The 22,491-nt window shown below is 38.1% G+C and overlaps 1 protein-coding gene across 2 annotated transcripts in view; it reads left to right on the top strand.

The window, feature by feature from the left end:
* Nucleotides 1-22,491, top strand: part of nphp4 (nephronophthisis 4) — a 106,756-nt gene that overhangs the window by 51,626 nt on the left and 32,639 nt on the right. For both annotated transcript variants that reach the window (XM_015051833.1, XM_015051834.1), the window contains 5 exons: nt 299-459; nt 1,715-1,898; nt 12,976-13,110; nt 17,076-17,266; nt 18,141-18,355. In XM_015051833.1, the coding sequence (XP_014907319.1) occupies nt 299-459; nt 1,715-1,898; nt 12,976-13,110; nt 17,076-17,266; nt 18,141-18,355 (886 nt within the window). The remainder of the gene's footprint in view (nt 1-298; nt 460-1,714; nt 1,899-12,975; nt 13,111-17,075; nt 17,267-18,140; nt 18,356-22,491) is intronic.

Raw genomic sequence — 22,491 nt, 5'->3', positions numbered from 1 at the left:
TTCTCAAATTTAATGTCACCCTTGTGGAAGGAAAAGGGTAATATAAATATTTATGATCATGCATCAGATATGCACCTTCATGTTAGTGAGGGAGACTTTCAGGCTCACACATCCATGTCAACACCTTAGCCAAAAGAGAGTTCAGTAAACCCAGCAATACTGCGCAATTTTGATTACAAAGAACACAATTTGGTAGCGTATCCTACATACATACTGTATGTTAACAATTAGAAAAGAACAAATGTTCATCTGGGTCTTCAAATAGACTTTTTATGAAGTGTTTTGCCTTCTTGTCAAGGTTCTCCAGGCCTGCAGATTCAGTTCAGAGTTGATGACGATTTTTTGAGGCCAAGAGAAAAACGCTGGTTCCTCCGCCACCTGGCCCTCCATACCATGCACATCGATGTTTGGGACAGCGACTCGTTGCTCCTCATTGGTTCTACCGCCATGGAGCTCAAGGTAAATGACTGAAGGTTGGATGTCGGACTGACGTAGTTATTAGAGACACATTTATCAATTTTTTATGATCCAGATTTAACAAACCTTTGTCTTGCTAACAACAGTTATTAGATGATTTACTTTAAGGGGAAATAACAGGAGGGTTGAATTTATTTTTCTTGATAATCGCATTGTCAGAGAAAAGTCACTATAAGAATGAGATTTTACTATGTTAAATCAAACAAAATGATTTTGAGTTCACAGTTTAACTTCTTTAGCATCCTATTGTAGCAGTTAGTGTGGTTTTATATGTTTTCATTACTAAAACACTATTTTTAGTTTCTGTACATATTTTTAGACTATGCACATCGTAACTTTAGGCCTCAGATTTCCAGAACACGGTTCTTATTTTAAGGCCAAAGTGTTCTGAAACTGGCAGGTTAAAACCTCAAACAAATAGATAAACTTCCCTGAACTCTCTTCCTGTTATTTACTTTAAGTGTTGCTCTTTTGATCTGTCACAACCTAAACAGACTGCAGACAATGTTTGAGAATAAATTTTCCTTTTAAATGGTTTCCTCTGATCTCAGTTTGAAATTTATTACATATACTTCAGATATTGTTGACCCTCTTTTTGTTTTTTTTACCCAACAATATCAACATATCATAAAGCCTCGTAATACTGACATATGGGGCATTAACTTGTCAAATTGGAAACTCAAAGAAGTACATAAATTTTCAACAGTGTTTACTGTCTGGATTGCTACAAAGTGCATCATGTGTCATAAATTCATGCAGCATTTGCTGAATGTTTAGTGGCAAGAACTAAACAGAAAAATGCATTTCATTTTAACTCTCTGTTTACAGTTTCAAGCACGACAACTATTAAGAAAGAAAGTACCAAAATATCTGTTATTTGTTGGTCAATTGTCTATTAATAAACATGTTACTTCATAATGCTGCTCCGGTTCCCTGTGGCAGTGGATTAGATCAACACATTTCTTGGCCGTTTAAAAAGTAGACAGACAGATCCACTCTTGTGGACGTCAGTCTGAAATATACAAAACTCTTCATCACACAGATCTATTAGAGCAGTTCAGACCCCAGCTTCATCTATCTAGTTCCATCATCCATATTGAGAAGTTTTTCTTTCTTTCATTGGTTTGTTGGTTTGTTCTTTCTTTCTTTGTTTCTGTCTTTATTTTCTTTGTCTATCCTTCACATGCTACATACAACTTTGATTCCTCCTCTTAATTTGTACATTTTTCCTCCCCAGTACTTGCTGCGTCAAGGGAAGCCCGCCGTCCAGGCTCTTCACGAGTTGGAGATCCTGACCACAGACTATGTGGAGGAGGATACTTTACTGCCTGACGCAGATCAGTATCTGCGTTCAACATCCACCGCGATGATGGTTTACGCCATTGTCAGAGGCCGGCTCCACATACGAACGGGCAGCATAGGCAAGTACAGAAAAACTTTTGCTTCCCATTCAGAACTCAGATTGTTGGTGTAATCGACACCTTTACAATAAAATATCTACATCAAATAGGACTATTTTGTTCTGTAATCAGTGGTGTCTGGAATTTTTATTTGGGCCAAAGTTGTCGAGTCAAAAGTAATAGAATTTTGAAAAAATGCAAAAATCTCTACCTTGATTCCGTTTTAGTTGTTTTTTGATCCACTAAACATCCTATATTTTCACAAAAATAATAAACTAGTCAGATTGTGAAGATGACTTTTTTGTTTTTTAACTACATCTCCCCACTTTTTCAAGAAAAAACTTACAAACAGGTTTTGTTACTGGTAGTCCTGGGAGAGCCTATCCAGACAGCCCAGAAGAGACTCTATAAGGAAGTCCAATAAGGAAAGCTCAATGCTCTTCTGTTTAGCCTCATAGTTTGGGTTACACCATTAGACTTGGGGTCTAATCTGGGCTGACATGTAATAATCCACAAGGCAAGGCAGGGCCGTACCCCGCCTCCGCTCCCTAGGCAGCTGCAGGGTTTTGTATCTCACTCTTGGACTTTTATTACTCCATATGAACTTTGAAAAATGTTTATCCCACTCCCTAAATTGTTTTGCTGGGACCTGCACAAGGAGTGCTGTGAAAATCTACAGCAGTTTTGGGAGAACATTTGTCTTTATTATTCAGATTCTGCTGCCAAGGTTGAGGGGAAGCAGGCTACAAACGTTCCCTGTGGATTTTCTTACTTATTCGTTTGTAGTTAATGTCATGTGTGTAACATTTTTTTTATAATTAAAACACCAAAATACTATATTAGAGATTATTCCAGTTGAATCAGTGGCTACCCGTGAATTGTCTTCACATATCGATGGGATTCAAATGAAATTCAAAGATGTAGCATCACAACCCTAAAGACTTCATCTTCAAATGTCTTATCTGCCAACATCTTTGTGATTTCTTTTTGTAAACATTGCACTTCCATAACTTTTTATATGTATAAGGACATTTTTTTCTTTCTTATCATCTACTGCTACTGAGGCAAATAATAGTGAATATGTTTTAGGGAGATAAAAAAAAAACATCTAATCTCCCAGGCAGATGTTTCATTGTGAATTTCTCCAACACCGACTTCTAAAGGAGACTAAGCCTTGTTCTGTCTCAGATCAACACAGGAGAGAAGCAGTTGTTTGCTGGCTTTTGAGCAAACATTCTTGTTCATTACATCCCAAATCATCCTTTTGCATCCAAAATGTGTGTGGGCATTAATTATTCAGGATATATTAGTTCTTTAGAACTTGGGATTATGAATGAATGTTGCCAGCTCTCTTTATTTGAGTGTATAGTTTTGAAGTGATGGATAATCTCAGCGACCAGGGAGGACAGAGGTGTGGAAACTTGTAAAGCAAACGGTGCCAAAGCAAAAAATATCTCACTGCGATAGTCCCTCTCTGTCTGGCAACTGAACGCTTCTCCTCTTCCCTTGCACTCATCCAATTTGGGCCTGGCACGCCCCTGCGGCACAATGGCAGCTGACGATTGCTTCCTTGCCATTAATCAACTGCTGAAACGATATTCCACCTCATAAACGAGGTGTCCTTTTTCAGGTTGAAGAAACTCTTCCTACTGGCTTTGTTGGTGCTTAATATGCCAGCAAGTTCTCATTGTGCTTATCACTGAAAGCAGGTTAAAAGTGGATCAGGTAACGGGTTATTGGTCGGGATGGGGAGAGGGGATTTTGTCTGGCATGTAAATTCACATCAATGCTTAGATATCCATCAGGGCGGCCTGGCCGACAGTCGAAATAAATTTTGTGAGGGTATTGCTAGTGAGGTCTTTTATTTGTTTTTGCTTCCATCTGCTGCTACCTTTTTCACATATTAACATCCGTCTTCACTCCGTCTTCACTCCTCCTCGTCTTCATTTTTCTGTTGTCTTCTAGACACCGATTCTTTCTCCCCTTCCACAATTTCTTTTTTCTTACTGGTTAATCCAGCTGTGAGATATAACTATTAAGTGTCACATTTTCTCAGTTTCTCTCATCAAGCCTTAACAAATCAGCATGGTTATTGGTTTGGGAGTAAAGAATGTAAAGCCACAGATTGAGTGGCTGGTTGAGTTATGAATATCAAACATCAAATATCAATATGAATATCCCAAAAATGCATGGCCACACATACATAAATGTCGACATAAACATTGCCTTGCCTACTTCTATTCTTAAAACTTTTCAATGTTGCCGTTTTTTGTTTTTTTTTAAGTGTGAGGGAACAGAAATGTATTTAGCATTTTTGTAAATAAAATTCTAAGGTTTTTTTTTTTTTTGTTGCATGTATATTTGTCCCCTTTTAATCTGATAAGTCTGAGCAAAATCCAGGGTAAGCGATTGCCTTTAGATATCAGTTGTCTGAAGAATATTATCCAGCAGCAAAAATACGTATCAAAACTTCTCAAAACTTCCACTACACATCACCCTGAACACACCGTTCCAATCTTTAGACATGATGGTGGCAGCATAATTCTGAGGATTCTCATTATTAGCAGAATTAAAGGAGTGAGGGATGGCGCTACATACAGAGCAATTTTGTAAAAAAAAAAAAAAAAAAAAACTCTTTTAAAGGCTACAAAAAACTTGAAACTATGGACGAGGTTCACCTTTCATAGGACAACAAACCCAAATATACAGCCAAACCTAAAGTGAAATGGTTAAGATATAAGCATATCCATGCCATAAGAATGGTCCAGTCAAAGTACAGTCCTAGATCCAAATACATATTTGAGGCAAGACTTGGAAATGTATGTTCATACAGGCTTTCCATCAAATTTGCCTGAGCTTGAAATACTGAAATGTCAGTATTTTATTTATTTATAAACTTTACCTTAAAAACACTTTGGTTTGATCTACCAAGTAAATCCTGATGATGTAAATTGAAATCTTTGGTCGTAGCTAAACGAAGGGGGAAAACATTTCAAAAATTATAAATTATTTTAGAAGCACAATGAAGACAAATCATCAATCTCAACCCTTTTCTTTAGTTCAGTAGAAGGTTGAACGACTTCCTGACGGAATCAAACAGTTGGACTGACCAAGCCGTGACTGATGACGTACAGATGCTCCTTTGGGATTCCAGCGTAAACTGTGAGGTAAAGGCGGCTTTAAGGGGTTCATCTCTATGAATGCAACAAGGGAGGAGTTGTGTGCTTGGTAGAAAGATGTGATAAGTCAGAATGGTGAGTCAAGCAGCTTAATGGTATGTCATAAATTCCTGAATATGTCCTTGAGCCTTTTTAAGGTCCAGTATATAGAAAATTGCCCAATGTTTCTTCTGATAAACACCGCTGACATACTGAAGCCAGTTTTGATATGAGATGGTTTCCAACAAATCAGCCTGCTTGATAACCTGCAGGGTACTGCAGGAGCAGAGACCCCATTCCTCTCTGGCGCCCAGCGCTGATGGCTCTGGGAGGCGTGATAAATGGTGTGTAAGGAGACCCAGGTGTGGCCAGAGCTGATGGTTTGTCCTAAAAACCAGCCAAAGCTGGCTGACTTGTCTTTGAGATGCACTATTCTCAAATGGTCATTTGTTCGGGGCTACAGCCAGCATGATTTTCTGCCGTTTCTCTCATTGATTAGCTGTCTGTCATGATGACTGACAGGAATTTAACTTACATGACAGTGGAAAAGATCTATTTAATTGCATACCTGCTTATTTATCTCTTGTTAAATTGACAGCAGACAGCAGGGCAGCTACCCTATCCAATGGCAAACAGGGATTTCACTCAAGCATAACAGACAGTGCTGCCTGGTTTTTTTGCCAATATCAGTAGGAAAAAAGTTCTCGACCAATACGGAGACATCTTTTAGATTTACCTTATGTTTTATTAAACACAGCTTCAGGTCAAAGCCGAGTTTTTAAATCTTTCATTTGAAACAAGCAAACATGATGCAGCAGGGGTGTGTGCCTTGTTACCTTGTAAACTCAGCGCATAAATTAAACTCAAAATTTTAAATGCCCTGTGTTTTGTACATGACAAACCTAACAGAGTGGAGGGACAGCAATTTAGACTCTTCCGCTGAGCTAAACTAAAATGAATACACATAAATAATGCACTCAAGTGACACAACGATCAGAAAAAGGAGTGAAACTGTGTATTAATTTATGAACATTTACAAAAAACTGTTAGATGGTTTTGTATCATGTACAAAGGACCTTTAAATGCCAAGTCAGAAATTCTTAAAAATGAAATTGATGCATATTTCATTTTCCCTGATGACTGCACTGCATCTATTAAATGTTCTTTCTTCACTCACTTCTTCACAGTTATAAAATTGTCCCAAAATAGAATATGCCACAGTCGTCTTTAGGAAACATTCTTTTTTCATTCACTGAGTTTCCAAAAGTTCCCGCCATACCGATTTAAGCTTTTTTATTTCTTAAATTTGCAATAAACACAACAATACAGATATTGCTTAACTTAAATCAGACTTGAAAGAAATATTTTCCTTTGAAAAAGGAGAACTCAGCAGGAGAGCCGAGGCAATTAAATGCCTCATCTGTTGTACGAATGAAATTAATGCAGTGCAAACATTAGCTTTATTTCAATTACTGTTGGAGGCATTATGGCCAAAGTTTAAAAAAAAGATATTTTAAAACTATACACATTAAATTACATAATCAACTTAGTTTTTGTCTAAGCTATTAAAGCTCTAAAAGCAACACAGTGCTGACTACATACTGACATCTAATTTCCTGTTTTTGATTCATGGATGTTATCAGTCATGTTTTATCTTTAATGCTTTAGGAATTTATCAGCAGCAGGCTGAATTAAAAATGAAAGGCGGATTCCTAAGCTTCTGAGTGAAAAATTGCACATCTTTTAATCATCATAAAGTAGGACTCGCATGTAATTGAAAAAAAAAAAATGTTATAAATTGTCACATCCATTCAGTCACACTACAATGCAGTCATTTTTTTAAAGGTAAAGGACCCAAAAGTAGATGTGCTGAATAGTAGAGGGATTAAGTAATAAAAATCTTTGTTTTGTTGAAACAGCTGCAGTCTTTTAGCAAACAAGAACGACTACCAGACAATTGACTGAGCAGATCCAGAATGGTTAAGCTATAACAACTGCTGGCTTGCATTTTAAGACTAATTATTGAATCTACAAAACTGATTTTTATCCACAAAACCACAATACATTCAATAAAGGCTGAGACAAAAAGCAGACATATTTAATAAGAATGTTTGATGAGCAGATTTGCATTTGGTCAAAGCAGAATTATCCTGACGTATAAACAGCTTCAGGAGCAGAGAGCGAATAACGAGTAATCTTTCAATCCATGATTTCTTTGTGATCTGAAGCCCAAAGCTTTTTGAGAGATAATGTTGACTCAACAGTGGCTCATTAAAAATTACTAATCTATCGTTAGTTTCTAGACACATCTCTGTGTGTGAAATGTTTTCCAGGAACAATGATAGTTATTATCTACTCCCTTTTGTTTTCTCTGCATATATCAGGATAAAGTTATGTCAGCTGTTTGATCAGAAGTACATTAAAATGCATCGAATTTGTCCCATGAACGACCCCATGATGTTTCCTCTATGGCAGATTGTTAACGCTTCCTAATCCTTTGTGATCTAACATCAGTCAGATATTCAGATCGTACTTTCTCAATAAACACACCAACACAAACTGCCATTACAGATCACTTTGCCTTTTCACAGCATACACCTTAATCCACCACCACGGGTCTTCCTCAGCGTGGTCTCTGCATCACATTCTGTTGATTAACGCATTTCTCAGATCAGACTGACAGAATAGAATAGAAATATCCTTTATTGTCCCACAGTGGGGAAATGTTTGGTGTGACAGTAGCAAGCTGACAGGCAATCGAAGCATGTGCATTCACACAAAACTGAAGATATAAATTCTATGAAAACAGAAGAACAACATGATGTATTGTAAGTTCTAAATTACAGCCTTTAACAGTGCTCATGTTATTTAAAAAGGTATATGCAAAGCTTTACAAAGTGTACTTGCTTATTTGCGAATTAAAAACAGACTGTTTGCAACAAGTGATAAAAACTGTGCAACAGCAGAGATGTGCAAACAAGAATGGAAATGTTATTTGAAAGGAGAAAGCTGTGCAAATACCAGCAGGGATATCAACACCTATTGAGTTTGTTGGGAGCAGTGATATTATAAAATATAACTACTGCTGGGAGGAAGGATCTGCAATAACCCTCTTTTCTGCACTTAGGATGCAGCAGTCTGTCACTGAAGCAGCTCTCCTCTTCAACAGCTTCATGCATAGTCTATGACACTGGAGGGTGATGTGATGTCTTTGCTGTGTGTTCACTAGCAGACCTGTCCTGCTGCACAAGTGGCATGTAGTTTGTTTTTTAATGTAAAGTGTCACTGCTTGTGTTTTTTTTTTTCTCTCTCTCTCTTACTGGGTAACTTGATAAGTCTTGATGGTCTTTCTCTATACCTTTTGTAAATATCCACTCTATTCCTGGTGGTGTTCTTATAGGAATTACCATATTAGCATCATCTGGCATGATATCAGCTGCAGCAGACTTGTTTCTGTTGGCATCTAATCATACATACTTGACAGATGTAGGGACTGGTAGTGCGATATTATTCTGTTTAGCCATTTTTTCCTGTGCAAAAGTGATTGGTTGTTTAAATGTAACAATGCTGGTGCAGTTGTCAATAAAGTCCACTTAAAGCCTTATGGGATTGAGGAATAAGGTTGATGGTCCTCAAAGATTGATAAAAATGAAATCACAAATTCAAATCTTTGTTGGTTTGAAAGTTTTTCATAAATGTTGGTAAAAAAAAAATAGTTGTATTTACAAATTTAATGCCAAATTCAACCATAGACACAGTTAATATAGTTCTATGAAAGGTCTGTGGGTCTTGTGGTAAACTCAGACTTTTGCATCTTATTTAAAATCACTAAATGTTCTTTCAGAAAAATTCTGTGATTTTTTTTAAAAAATGTTATTTGTATGAAATAATATTGCTGACTCTGTTGAATCTGTATTCTTTCTTTCTAAGTCCGATTTCCTCCACAACTAACACACAGGACGCGCAGAAGGACACACAAGCAGGAAGCGTATATCTGCTTTAGCACAGTGGAAACGGGCGATTAGAGCCTTGTGCAGACCTGACAGTGCTGCTCATCTGCAGCGGCCTGATAAGCCCTGAAGAAACTGACTTTTGCAGCTGGAGAGAGTAGAATTTTCTTTTCCTCAATACTGCCACAATTGGGACAAAATATCAGTGAAATTTACCTGGCCGTTAGTCTGGCTATAGATGACAGCCCACATGAAGTATCTCTCCGTCATTAAAAGCTCTCACTGCTGGCACAATTACGCCAGACTATATCAGACTTGCCGTTAGCCTTAAGGTGAGGCTGAATCTGCTTATTTTGAAAGGTCAGTGGCCCGGAATGGCGAAGCAGAAGAAATCGAATACCGCAGGCTACTTTGAAACCCCCCTGGCGCTCGCTCTCATTTGTTCTGGAGGCCAGCAAATCAGTGGCTTGTTTTGGCCTTAACCTCAAGAACTGCTAGCAGGGCAAATGAGGTGGTAGGGCTGTTGTCATGCGGCAGCGTCAGGCAGTTGATAAATTTGATAGACTTCAACCTCCTGAGTCTTTGTTCACGAATTTTCTTCTCCACACAGTGTGCAACACTCTCTCTATTGAAGTTTGAATTTCTGTGTTTGATTCAGTAGCTGTGGATGGTTTATATGACTGAGAGCAAGACATCCATACTTGCATCGACATCCAAATAATTTTGGTTCCTCATCATCGCATTATTTTTATTACCTACTTGTAACACCATCTTATGTTTGATGGTGATGATAATTAAACAAAAACCTACCATAGATGCGATATCTTCACAGTAAGAATAACGGATGGAAAAATCTGCAACGAGGAACTGGGAATAAGACATTTGCTTTTGATTGGATGTGCTCTCTAAACTCTACAGCATAAGTGATATGTTCACACCAATATTTGAGGAAATATAACTCGGGCAAATGCACCCGACTGAACGGTGTGGCCAGTGTAGGGTGATGGATGATGAGGAAAATGCTTTGGGATGGCAGACACCTCTCCCATTAATCTGCAGAACAGCACCGTCTGCCTCTGTTTGCATAGCAACACCGACTCCACATTATTCATTTAGCCGCTGCCTATTATCTGTTTGTTGATGAAAGGATTCTCCTTTGAAAGATTTGGAGGATGCTTTTGGCTTCCCCTCTGAAACTCCTGCAAGCTATCTGATGTGTCAGTTCTGGGCAGAAGAGGCAGTTAATTGCTGCTCTCGCTACATTTCATACGCGATGAGAGTGCACCCTGAACGGGGAGCTGCACAGCTCCTCAGAAAATGCTACATTTGTTTCAGGTTTGCACCTCATTTTTGGCATACTGAGATTTAGGGCCTGGAAACATTGAGGAAAAACTGAGTTCACTTTGATCAGTTTTACTTCTACCTTCTTTGTCCGGCAGCGGCTGTAGATTAGGTCTAATTTGTTTCAAATTAAGCTCTTAGGCTTAAAATTGTGCGAAAATACTGATGCTGTATTTAACAACGGTGATTCAGAGTAGCTGATTGAGCCTTTGCAATCATCATTCACATTGTTAAAAATGGGAATTTAATTTACAGTCGGCAAGCTGGGAAAGGTACCTCTGTTAATCAGCTCACTGCAGCCTCGCTAACTGAGTAAGTAAATGCTGACTTCTTATACTTGCAATACTCGATGGAGTGCAAATTGCAAGAACAGATGAGGCTCTCAATAAGATCTCAACAGCGACTACTAAGTTTTACATTCCTGAGAGGTTTTGGTCTTCATTAACATGGCAGATTCTTGCCGTCACTACAAATGTATCAACTTCACATTCATGATGCAGACGTGGCATTCCATCACATCCCAAATGTGCATTGTGGAATTGAGATGTGGTGACACTGGAGGCTATTGGAGTACAGTGATCTAGTGTTCAGGTTCCAGAAACCAATTTGAGATTTTTTCAGCTTTCGAGTGGCACAAAGCACCACTCGAGGTAGCCATCAGAAGATGGGAACACCGGGGTTATAAGAAGATGGACACAGTCAGCAACAGTACGGTACAAAGTGTGCAGAGAAAACAATCTTTCACTCTATTAAACTACCACCACAGTCCAAACGGTTTACAGAAGATAGATTCTGACTCTACTAGCTGAATGTTGAAACTGAGATCAGGACCTGAGACACTTCCAATGTGTTACTGTCCAATTTTAGTAAACCTGTTTGAATTGTAGCCTTTGCACCCTGCTGTTTGCTAACAGGAGAGGTGCCTAGTGTAGTCTTCAGCTACTGTCACCTGCACACTTCGAGGTTCAATAAGTTTCTCTGTACTTGGTTGTAACACACGGTTATTTGCCTCCGTTGCTCTTGTACTAACTTGAAGCAGTCGGCCTATTCTGTGACCTCTGACATCAACAAGGCGTTCACACAACTGCTGCTCACTGGATAGTTTCTGTTTTCCAGACAACTGTCTATCAGTCCATGGTTCTTTGAGCACTTGATAAACTGCTGATATACTAGGATTTTCACAAACACATCTGTCTGGCATCTACAACCAATTTCAATCCGTTTTCTTCTACATTCCATTTGAGCGTTACACAAAAGCCCAGTGACACTTTCAAGCTCCAAATGACAACCGCAAACTTTTGGACTTTTTGAAAAAGTTGTTGCCTTAAAAGCTGTTTTGAATAAATAACTCCTAAACCAAGCACATTTATTTATTTATTTATTTATTTATTTATTTATTTATTTATTTATTTATTTACTTTGGATCCTATTCTGGCTTGATATGTCAAAAACTTCATGCTAAGGTACAGCTGTTGTACAGATGCTAATTCTGTGGATAATTGTGCCTCTACCACAGACTCACACTGATGGTGACCTAAGAATGCAGTGTGTGATCAAACATCAAGAGACAAATTTGTCTTAATAAAACTGAATTTGCTTTCTGTGTTGTCATACTTGCTTATAGACACGAGTCTCAGTGAAAAGAAGCAAGAAAACTTGCTGGGAAAACTGGGGCAACACATTCTCGTCAAACTAAACTATCTGAAATCAAACTGAGATAAGATCTATTTGTGGAGCCCCTGCTGGTGTCCTCAGGCAGATTCCAATGTTTTTTCTCTAAAGAATCAGCAGGATATTTTACATATAAAAACACTAATAAACAGTGAGCATGGATAAAAAACTAATGACATTGATAACAGCTTCTTTTATATATTTTATATAAGCAGTAAATTTCCCCAAATAATTATGCGAAGTTGTTGCTGTTTTTTAACTTTTTTGTAGCTCTTATATTGCTTCTCAGTTTCTGTTTTCAGGTGTTTTGCTCTTCATACTTACAATTTTTTTTTTTTTCATGAAGCCTCCACAGGATCTCAGCAGGTTTGAGATAAGAAAATGATGTTAGTCTACATAATTTGTCAGAGAAGCCTAATAGTTAAAGAACATGAGGTGTTCGGTTTTCTGTGGTACAAATGTATTTGACATAGTTAGTTTTTCTTCTTCATCAGTAGTGTTGATCATGTTTGTACACCCCATTGTCTCTTACATCTTGGATTATTACTCTCTCACCTGCATACTGATATTACGTTGTTGCCTGTAATTTGTTATTGCGTACATTTACACAAGCACAAACGTATTGGTTTAAAAATATTTCCAATGTACATTTCATTTACATTTCATTTACATTTGTGCTAGCTGATACACAAAATTTCAACACAAATACAGTATTTGTGTTGAGCTTATGTTAAAAGTTGACCTGTCGCATAGAAGTGATACAGAGAGTTAAAAATGACTTTTAATGCTACAGGAATCTGTTTATCTCTCATTTCTACAAAAGTGGCCTGACATCGGATTTGCGGCACTTCAAGTGTCTCCTGCTCCTGAAAGACAAACAATTTTGATCTGTTTCAACTTTAAAGTTGAGGTTCACCAGAGTGTTGATGGCTGTCATCACACACTTACAGTGATAACTTTGCCGTTTGTTTCCTGCAGGATGTCCAGCTGACCCCAGCAGGAAGAGGGCAGCGAATGGGATATCGTCTTATTCTCACATCATCACGCCTCGTGAAGTCACCACCGGCTTTAGAGGAGGAAGCCTGTCAACCCGAAACATCCTTCAACTTAACGGTCAGCACATCAAGCTTAAGATGTTTTAATGCACCAACAAATTAGTTGCTGCCACTGGGGAAAAAATGTTTAAACAAAATAGATTATTTGGTTGCAGTAGCTTAATCTCAAGCTCTATTAGTTTGAAAAATAAAACCTTATAACAAGTGACAACAACATAAAGGAAGAGGCATCTCTGACCATTCCTCTTTTCACAATCTCTCTAGATGGTTTTAGTTTCTCTGTGTGCTTTGTTTTCTATGTCTCACTCCTCGCATTTTATATAAGCCTTGAATTTACTGGTAGAGGCAGCTCAATTTCTCTGTAAAATGATCCAATATTTTAAAGCATTCATAGAGATGCACTCTGATAATGTTGACTGGGTCATTTGGAAGAGAAGCAGGCCCACAGCATCACATACCCTCCACCTTACTTAAGTCGGCACGAGGTACTTTTTCAAATATAGTGAAATGTTGCGAAAAAGCTTAGCATTAATCTAATCTGACCAAAAAAACCAAAAAAAACAAACAAACATGACTACAAATGAGGTTACAGTAGAGTTTATAAATATTTTAATGGTGGGACAGGAATGTGTTTTGTTGTTTCTTACATGACTCCCAAACATTCCTTATAATGTAGAAAAAAGTCCAATAGTTGCCTTTTTAAAACCGTGTCATCATGTAATGCATCATTGGTCAGTAATGAAAGGTTTCTACAAATTCTGATCACCTTAAAAATATACAAAGTACAACTGAAAACATTTTCAGAAGCATTTAGAGGCACCAATAATTCTGTCAGCTATCCATTGACATTAATTTTATTAACAATAATCAATTTGAATGTAGGACTTGTTTCAGTTTTCAATGTAAAATTTTGCTACTGCAGTAACAAGTGCATTTATTCCTAACCTTTACCATAAGTACTAACAACTTTGTTTACCTCTGAGTCAGGTTATTGCACATTGCAGTGTCTCCACTCAGCTATCAGTGTGTGTCTGAGCCCATGTTTGAGTGGAGCCTCAGTCACAGAGGAATTAGCGTCTTTTATTTGGGCGTTGACTGTGCTGCTGCCGCCGCCTTGATCGGCTCAGTCAGATACATTTCACATTCTTTCTATTGGCTGCACCGGCGAACCACTCAATTTTCAGGCTAATTGAGCTTGCACAGGCATCTCTAGTGGTTAGCCACAATCCTGTTTGTGTGTGTGTTTTTTTTTTGTTTTTTTTGACTGTGTGTGTCTGTGTGTGCAAGCATAGCCTTAGCAAAGGCACACAAACACACAGGGGGGAAACCAATTTTTCCCTCAATTAAGCGAGCCATCATCAGTCAACTGGCTTGCTATTGGTAAATTTGCCTCGAATTTTAACCATTTCTGAAGCGCACACACTCACAGAGTCCGAGGTTTCGCATAAGACATATAAAACAAGCATATAATTGCACAGTGTGATACAAAATGCATCTGACAGGTATAGAATTGCAAACTGGCCTGCAGAAATGATGCGTCATTTCACAAATATTTTAGCTTTATTCACTGTGACCAAAGCACTGATAAACAGTTATGCTGCTAAGAAGCTCAATGTAGCTCAGATTCTGTGTATAAAAACATATTTACAAATTGTTTCATGGGCAGGTTCACCTCACAATCGCTTTACACACTGTGGCAATCAGTTACTCACACCTCTTGTTGCTATGCAAACACAGGCTGCTCACTGTTTGCTCTGTTTCTTACATATCTTCCCCACCACAGCGTACCCACTTATTGTCTCTTTTACATTCTCTCCTTCCTTCACCTTGGTGTGCCAGTTAAGCATACAGTTTGCCTAATTGCCTTCACTGGAGTCCAGTCACAGCAGCAAGACGGAGTGAGCAGAGAAGCTACACACCATTGGGTGGTGTATGTATGTGTGCGTGTGTGTGTGTGTGTTTTTGTGTCACTCTCCTGCCCCACTTCTTCCTGCCGGTGGCTGTGAAGGATAGCCAGACACTATCAGGTTAGCCCACTGGCTCCCAGCCTGATACGGCTTTGATGAGACTTGGAAAAATGTCTAAGGATAAGGAGTCATATGAGTAGGGGGGGGGGGGGAAGAAAAGAATAGCAGACATCAAAGAGTTTGCTTGGAACCATACAACCTAGAAATATTCTTCACAGGGAAAGTTTTGTAATACCCCAAATTTATCCAGGATTAATTAAGTCCAATAAAAAAGATTAGCAATGTTTGTTTATTGGTTTTAAAATGTTCCATCCAGGGTGCCGTGGTAGCGCAGGGGCATGGCACAGCCCATGAATTGACGCCTTCGTCCTCTTGCCGATGGTCGCAGGTTTGATTTCCGGCCTGGTGACATTTGTCTCCTCCCTCTTTCATAACCTTCTTTCCTGTCAAACTACTTTCAAATAAAAGCCACTAGAGCCAACAAAGCCTTAAAAAAATAATAAAAATAAAATGTTCCATCCACTCTTCCAGTTCGTATCCCAACTTTGTTCTGTTTGAAATCATGTAGGTCTTGAGTACACCCTGGAAATGTAGCCATCTATCACTTGGTTAACAAACACTTTGTTCAGACTTGTGAGGGCAGTTTGGCCAAAAAAACAAAAAAAAACATGAAAAGCGTCTGTTTGAGGTGAGGGAGCAATCTGAGATACCCAAAGAAAATTTATGCACAAGTAGATGGAAACTTCATATAAACAGGCTGAAACAAACTTGAAAAACTTTAATACTTGAGAAAAAGTTGCTGGTTAAAGAAATATAATCTTCTTAGAGTGGGGTTGTGTAAGATGACTATAAGTATTCAAAAATCCTACCTGTGTGGAACTTGCAGATCAGAAAGTGAGTCAAATCTGCCACAATGAGAAATGGCTCTTATATAAATTAATCTTGCACTTCTGACAACTACATTCCCTAATAATCTACAAAAATTAAAACAGCTAAATTCCTTTTGTGTCAGAATTACCAATATGTTTGTTTTGTTGTGACTGTTCATGTTCAAGGTGTTCCTTCAACTTAGCAAACACAAAACCTTTTCTTCTGCTAATTTTCATCTTGCCAATTCCTTTGGTTAGCTTAAATACTTATAATTAGTTTGGTTAAACTAATCTATTCAGCATTTTACATGGTGCAATATTGTGAAAGTGAACTTTAAGATTCTTTTGCAAAATGGTAGAAACTTAAAAAACAAAATGCTCAAAGAAAGCAGGATACAAGCAAGTGACTTCAGTTTGTTAGTTGTATGTGGTGCAGCAGAAAGCACTGATCAGCTACAAGCAAAGTATGTGGCATGTAAAAAAAATCCACTTCCAATGGACAAAATACTAGCAAATGCAGAAGCATTAAAAAGTTTGTTCTACCACTTGTACAAAACCAAACAGAACTGGGTTAACGCACAGGAGATGTTCCCAGATTGCTGTAGAAAACTGAGTGTGCGGGGAATTAAAAAAGGTCTAATGTCTGGTGTACAGCAAACACAGGAGGTAATGCTCCTGAAGAGCCTAAATAAAGGCCCACTTTACAGCTCACTCTGTCTCTTATGCAATTTACCGTTGTACCAAGTACTGTTTTCTTCCTTTGCGCTGCTCATTTTTTTATGATTTATGACTGCATTCAGTGAGACTAGGTTAATTTTCCCCATTGCGAAAATGTAGACTCTCTCCAAGCTTAGGAATAGGGGGGGGGATTGTTTTCTGGAAGTCAACACTGTAGTTTAAGCTTTGTTTAAATACTTTCATAATGCTGTGACTGGTCCACTTGAATAAATGAAAATAATTGATAACTACATAATCACTGAGGCAAAAGAAGGCATCAGAGAATCTTCTCACTTGAAAATGTGGAGATCATAGTCAAACATTTTATCTCCATCTGTTTTTATTTGTATTCTTGTTATTTTTCTTCCAAAGTGTCATTTGGGTGTGTTGAAAGGTGTGAACAAGGAAAATGCATCATCATTATCAACATGAGGAGAACAGATTCTATTCGGCCTGTTTTTACTTGGCAGCTAGGAACACGGCTCGAGAACACAGGCTGGATGGAGAGCTGGTGCTGCTGAACAGAAACAGGATCAGAGCTCGGGACATCATCCCTGAAGCACAAAGCCTGAACAGCGACAGCAGACGGCGAAAGCTGGACTGCATGGCTGCAGTGCATCGACTGGAGGCTAAAGAGAACACAACAGCAGCCAATGTTATGGTAATGTCCGACTTTACTACTGGTAAGGTCAGCGAAATGAACACGATGCCACACAGAAACTTATAGTGACTTTTGACACATGAGAGAATGCAGGTCAGTGTTAGGAGTCACTCTGGTAAGAATGACCGTCTGCTGTTTTACATACCAACATGTTTAATATGTATGATTTGCTAATAATTTTGTTGCTAAACATTTTTGAAAAATCAGCGTTTCATTTCTTAGCAGAGTACAAGCTCCAAAACAAGTGACATACACACACACATGCATGCCCACACGCACATGCATGTGTTTATGTGTATGCTTTTAAAATCAAAAAGACATTTTGACAACACTTTTAGAAAAATATTTCCAGTATTTAACACTCCCAAATATGGCTGTTCTTTGTTAAATTGGAATACCTAGTTTTTATTCCAGACGCTTGACGTAGACGGAGAGTCTGCAGCAGTAAGCCTGCCTGCTGGGTTGGCAAAACATTTATCCAAACTGTACTGTGTTGTGTAGAAAGAAAGCAATCAGTGGAGAAGCAGTGAAGTGTTAAAATATGTCTTGAAATAGTCACCGAAAGGTCATGGAGAAAATTATTGATTTAGTGCAACCTGAGTTTTACTGGTTGTACATTGGCCAGTGTTTCTACCAGTAGTGATGACATTTTACTCCACAAAGTCATTAACTGAACACTCTGCTCTGAGAGCGTTAGAGCCATGAGCTGCTGCACAAGTACGCTGCGCAGAAGATCAAGACTGATCACAAAACTGCTCTGGAAACTGTCGTAGCAGTTCACAGAGAACATTTTGGGTGACGACCACGATGGTGTGTAGTATGATGCCACTATGAAACATTTATCAGTCCTTTGGTGGTGTTTTTCTGGTGTCAGGGTCTAAATCCAGCAACTCGGCTGATCAGAGAACATCAACCCAGCGACGAGTACAGCAAAGCAGAGGGAATTGCGAGCATGCTGAGCCAGGCCATCACCACACAACACCTCCTCTATGCCAGCCTGGGCTCTGCTGAATACATGGAGTTTGTCCTGAAGAATCCCTTTAATGTGCCTCAGACCGTCACCATTCACAGCGACGACTCTGAGCTCAGGTGAGACTCTCCAGACCGTTAGCAGAGTGTGGTATCTACCTTTGTCTGCAACTTTATTACTGTAGTTTATTTTTGAAAAACCTAATCTTACTTTGGAAAAAAATAAAAACAAAGGTTTTCTTAAAGAAATTAAGACATTTTATGGCCACAGCGTGATACTTCTAGAGCGCGTCAAAGTAACAAGTGTGTGGTGTGAGCTATAAACACAACTTTATGTGCTTGAATATTTATCTGGAAAGTACTTAAAGTGCTCTGTTTTTCCACATTTTATGTTACAGTTTTGCACACAGATACCCCATTATGACCATGTGTAACAATTGTTTGAGTGTTTTGAAAGTTTATGAAAAATAAAAAATCGGTAACATCATTGGGGATCTCGCCGTCTTTATAGTTCAATGCCACCCGAAAACTAAAGAGATCAGTTTCGTTGTACCTTTTTTCACCTTTTTTCACACATAATTTTTCTTTTATGTTTTAATGTTCTCTTGTTTTTAACAAGAAATCTGTTGAACTTTTCCGCACAGATATATTTTTAGTGAACTCGTTTATGACGGATTCATCCACGTATGTGTCGTCTTTACCTGCATTTCAAAGTTGGTTTGAAATGCAGGTAAAGAAAGTGTGACATGTCGAGCCACATTTTCTTTATAGCCGCACACAACTTTTATTTGTTGCTCCCAATACTTCTTAATTTATTAATTTGTAAACACGGTGCTGTGATTGCTTAGTATGTGTTGCCTCTTTTAAACTGGAAGGATGTTGTAAATGTATTGGTGGCTCTCCAATCTAACACAGTAGGTGTGAACATGTGTTTTTTTGTTTTTTGTGCCGTATGTGTTTTCTGTTGTTGGATCGTAACAAGCCGTGCTCCTACGTTAAGCTGTGTTCACACATTGTGAATGTGTTTCCATTTGTGATGTTAAAGCTCATGAGCCTGTTTGTGCTCCGTGTTGTGGAATAATGTATCCTCACACCTCACATACTCCAGTGTAGCAGACTGGGAAGTTGGCTCTTAATTGACAACTAAACAATTCAACCATTTTAAAATTTCACTGCTCTTGTTATTATGCTACAAGTTAGTACATAAAGTTAGGGCAGCTAAACTTTGTCTAGACACTTTACAAGTCAAAGAGGTCCAATTCATATCAAATTATATACAATCCACTTCAGGCCAGAATCAGTTCAAATCTAACCAGAAAAAGGCACAGAAGCACTGGGCCAGGTGAGCTGTCTGTAATGGAGACGGTGAAAAAATGCATAAATGGACAGGAAAACTTCAGCTGCTATGGCTGTAGGTTTTATCAAAAAGGATTTTTTTAAACATGGTTTTGAAAACAGATTTGTAGTTTCTTCAGTGAATAGCTGCAGACATACTCAAATGTTATAGCGAAATTATAAACGCTTTCCATTTGTGAGGTAATGTTTTGGAACTAACAGCGACCCACAATCAACACTTCTACGATGATTACATCTTTATTTAGGAGCCAAACATTTATTACTCAGAATGGCATTAACAGTGCCACTTTTCGGTCATGTCATCTGTTCTTCTCTCCTCCTCCATTTCAATTGATACATTTTCTGGCCTGTTCTTTGTTATCAGACTCGATGATGATTTTGGATGAAGATTTTGTATTTAAAATTGAACACCTGTAGGATGTTCAAGAGTTTTTTTTTTGGTCTTTTTTGTTTTTTTTCCCCTTAAACTTCAAGTATACATGCTAAAGAACGTCCATCTTTGCACCAGTACACTTTCTTTTTGGTTTGTTTTTACTTTGTGCCTCTGGGCCGTACTTGTCATGAAGCTATGAACTGTGGGCAATTCCCTGAGGCAAAGTCTGCCGAAACGCAGACTCTCTGAAAATGTTACACCAGGGCTCAAAACGTCTCGGAGAGAGTCCCGCTGCAGCTGACGATTTGACAGTGGGTCCTCACAGTATCAGCTGGAACCAGCTTCATACTTTCTACGTGTGGACACGAACACCACAAATAAACATGCATGCATATTTATTTGGACTATTCCTGAATAGTCCAAATAGAGGCGGATTATTTTGAGGTACAGTTCACATGTTTACGTCAACAATGACAAAGGAGATAATTTCAGTTTACAAGAACATTTCTATATGGCATCATGCGTCAACTTTTTTGCTCATTATTCACAGACACTTGATAGGCTCTCAGACAATGAAGATTCTTTCGCCTTCAGAAACACAAACATGTCCTTGACACAGATGCATCTGTAATCCTGGCAAGATTCCAAATAACCCCTTTAATCCAAACACGGCAGCCATTATTCCTGATGTTTACACTTTTTTCTTTCCCCGTCTCCATGCCGTGCCCGTTTCTTTTCATTTAGCATCATTGTTAATCCCCGCCTTCACAGAGTCTTTTGTTTTGGATTCCAATCATGCCTGAGCTTTGGATTAACATATATCAGGTTGATCAACAAAGGCAGCGGCACACCATGGATAAATCATTATGGCATTAGCCCGGCCACTGGGCCTCCTCTAATTGAGAGTCATCAATCCCACTATCTGTCCTCTTACTGGCTTAGCACCCTCTTTGTTTATTTATTTCTTGACAAGGCAGTGTGACAATTTGTGCCAAACGATTTCACCTTTAACAAGTGCTGGAATGCGTGAATGAAGAACGAAACTTTTGCATTATTGGACATGTGTCTTTTGCAGCATCTGGGTTTCATTAGTGAAACTCGTAGTTCCCTAAGTGCACTGTATGTTTTATGGCCTTATGATATTTAAGCAACTCTTCTGCATGTTGAGCTTCAATGTGTCGTGGGTTATCCTTCCCTACATGGAAGAGATTAAAGACAGGAATTCAAATTATGATTTCATTTAATTCAGTTTTTTGAGACTTGATAAAACCGGGAATGTTTTAGTTATGAATTTATTGATTTTTCTTTTTTTTTTTTTCTTTTTTTTTACCCTTTCAAATAAAAAAATGTTGGAAAGATTTCAGTTTCAGTGGCTCACTTGACTTTGAGTTGTGCAATAAACCCTAAGTTGAAGAAGTTATTCACATACTTTAAACTAACTAAAAAGTTTATTTTCTACTTGTTAAGACCTTATGTAGATATGTTGAATAATTCAGACACAATCACTGACAAAAATCTCAAGTACCTTGAGATTGCGAGCAGATTAGGACACGTAACCATAGATTACAGATAGTTATGGACCAGTCACCGTTACAGAGGTTATGATAATGTTAATAAAATTGTGTAAAACGTGACCCTCTCATTGTGTTACCTGACTGCAACAACCTGAAACTGTGGTCATCATAATCAAGATCATGACAGTACTATTAAATCCTTGTCTCTTGTCCATCTGTAAGAATTCACATCAGTCAAGTCATCAGTCAGAAAATGCGTCACGGAGAAAGAAAAAAAAAACATGTATAAATTGTTGCTGTTCATTTTAAAATCTGCATTAAATTTGAAAATATTTTGGATAGTCTTTGCAACATCCAAGACTAATTTAGAAAAAAAAAAACTAAATAATTCCAGTCCCCAAACATTTATTATAGAAAAGCAACTCACTTAGCTTTTTTTTTTTATAAGTACTACACAAATTAATTAAACAGCATATACAATGTTAAGATTCTGAATAATTCTGAATATTTAACGCTCAGGAGCAAATGTCACAGACAGGGTGAAGCAGCAGGTTGTCCGGTCAGACCATCAATTTCCAAAACCACACACACAAAAAAAAAAAAAAAAAAAAAAACTTGTAAAATTGCACAAAGAGTCGGTGCGACCCCGTCAGACTGCACACAGTGTTAAAGGCTTGCGGGGTCTAAATGATCTCATCTCTGAAGACCGCTGGAGGGTTAAAAGCTTTGAGCAGCACTGGACTTGTTTAAGATATGGTGAAAGGACAGTTTGTTTGTTTTTTTGTTTTTTTTAGCAGATTTAATTTTCCCTTAATACCTTATGAAAGTAATACCTAATTTTAGATTTCTGTTGTTTTTTTCCAGTAATTAACAGTTGAATTCCAAAATGTGTCGCATTTTGTTAAAAAATGAATAAATAATTGCGCCTATTGCACCCATGTACAAAATGATTTTTTTTTTTTTTTTTTTTTTTTTTTTTTTTTAAAAGGGGAAAAATTTTCCAAAAAAATAGA

This window comes from Poecilia latipinna, unplaced genomic scaffold (assembly GCF_001443285.1).
Source record: "Poecilia latipinna isolate Pla-1442-1.1 unplaced genomic scaffold, P_latipinna-1.0 Scaffold1069, whole genome shotgun sequence".
Taxonomy (NCBI): domain Eukaryota; kingdom Metazoa; phylum Chordata; class Actinopteri; order Cyprinodontiformes; family Poeciliidae; genus Poecilia; species Poecilia latipinna.
The sequence above is the reverse complement of the archived record's forward strand: the minus strand, read 5'-3'. Positions and strand labels throughout refer to the sequence as shown.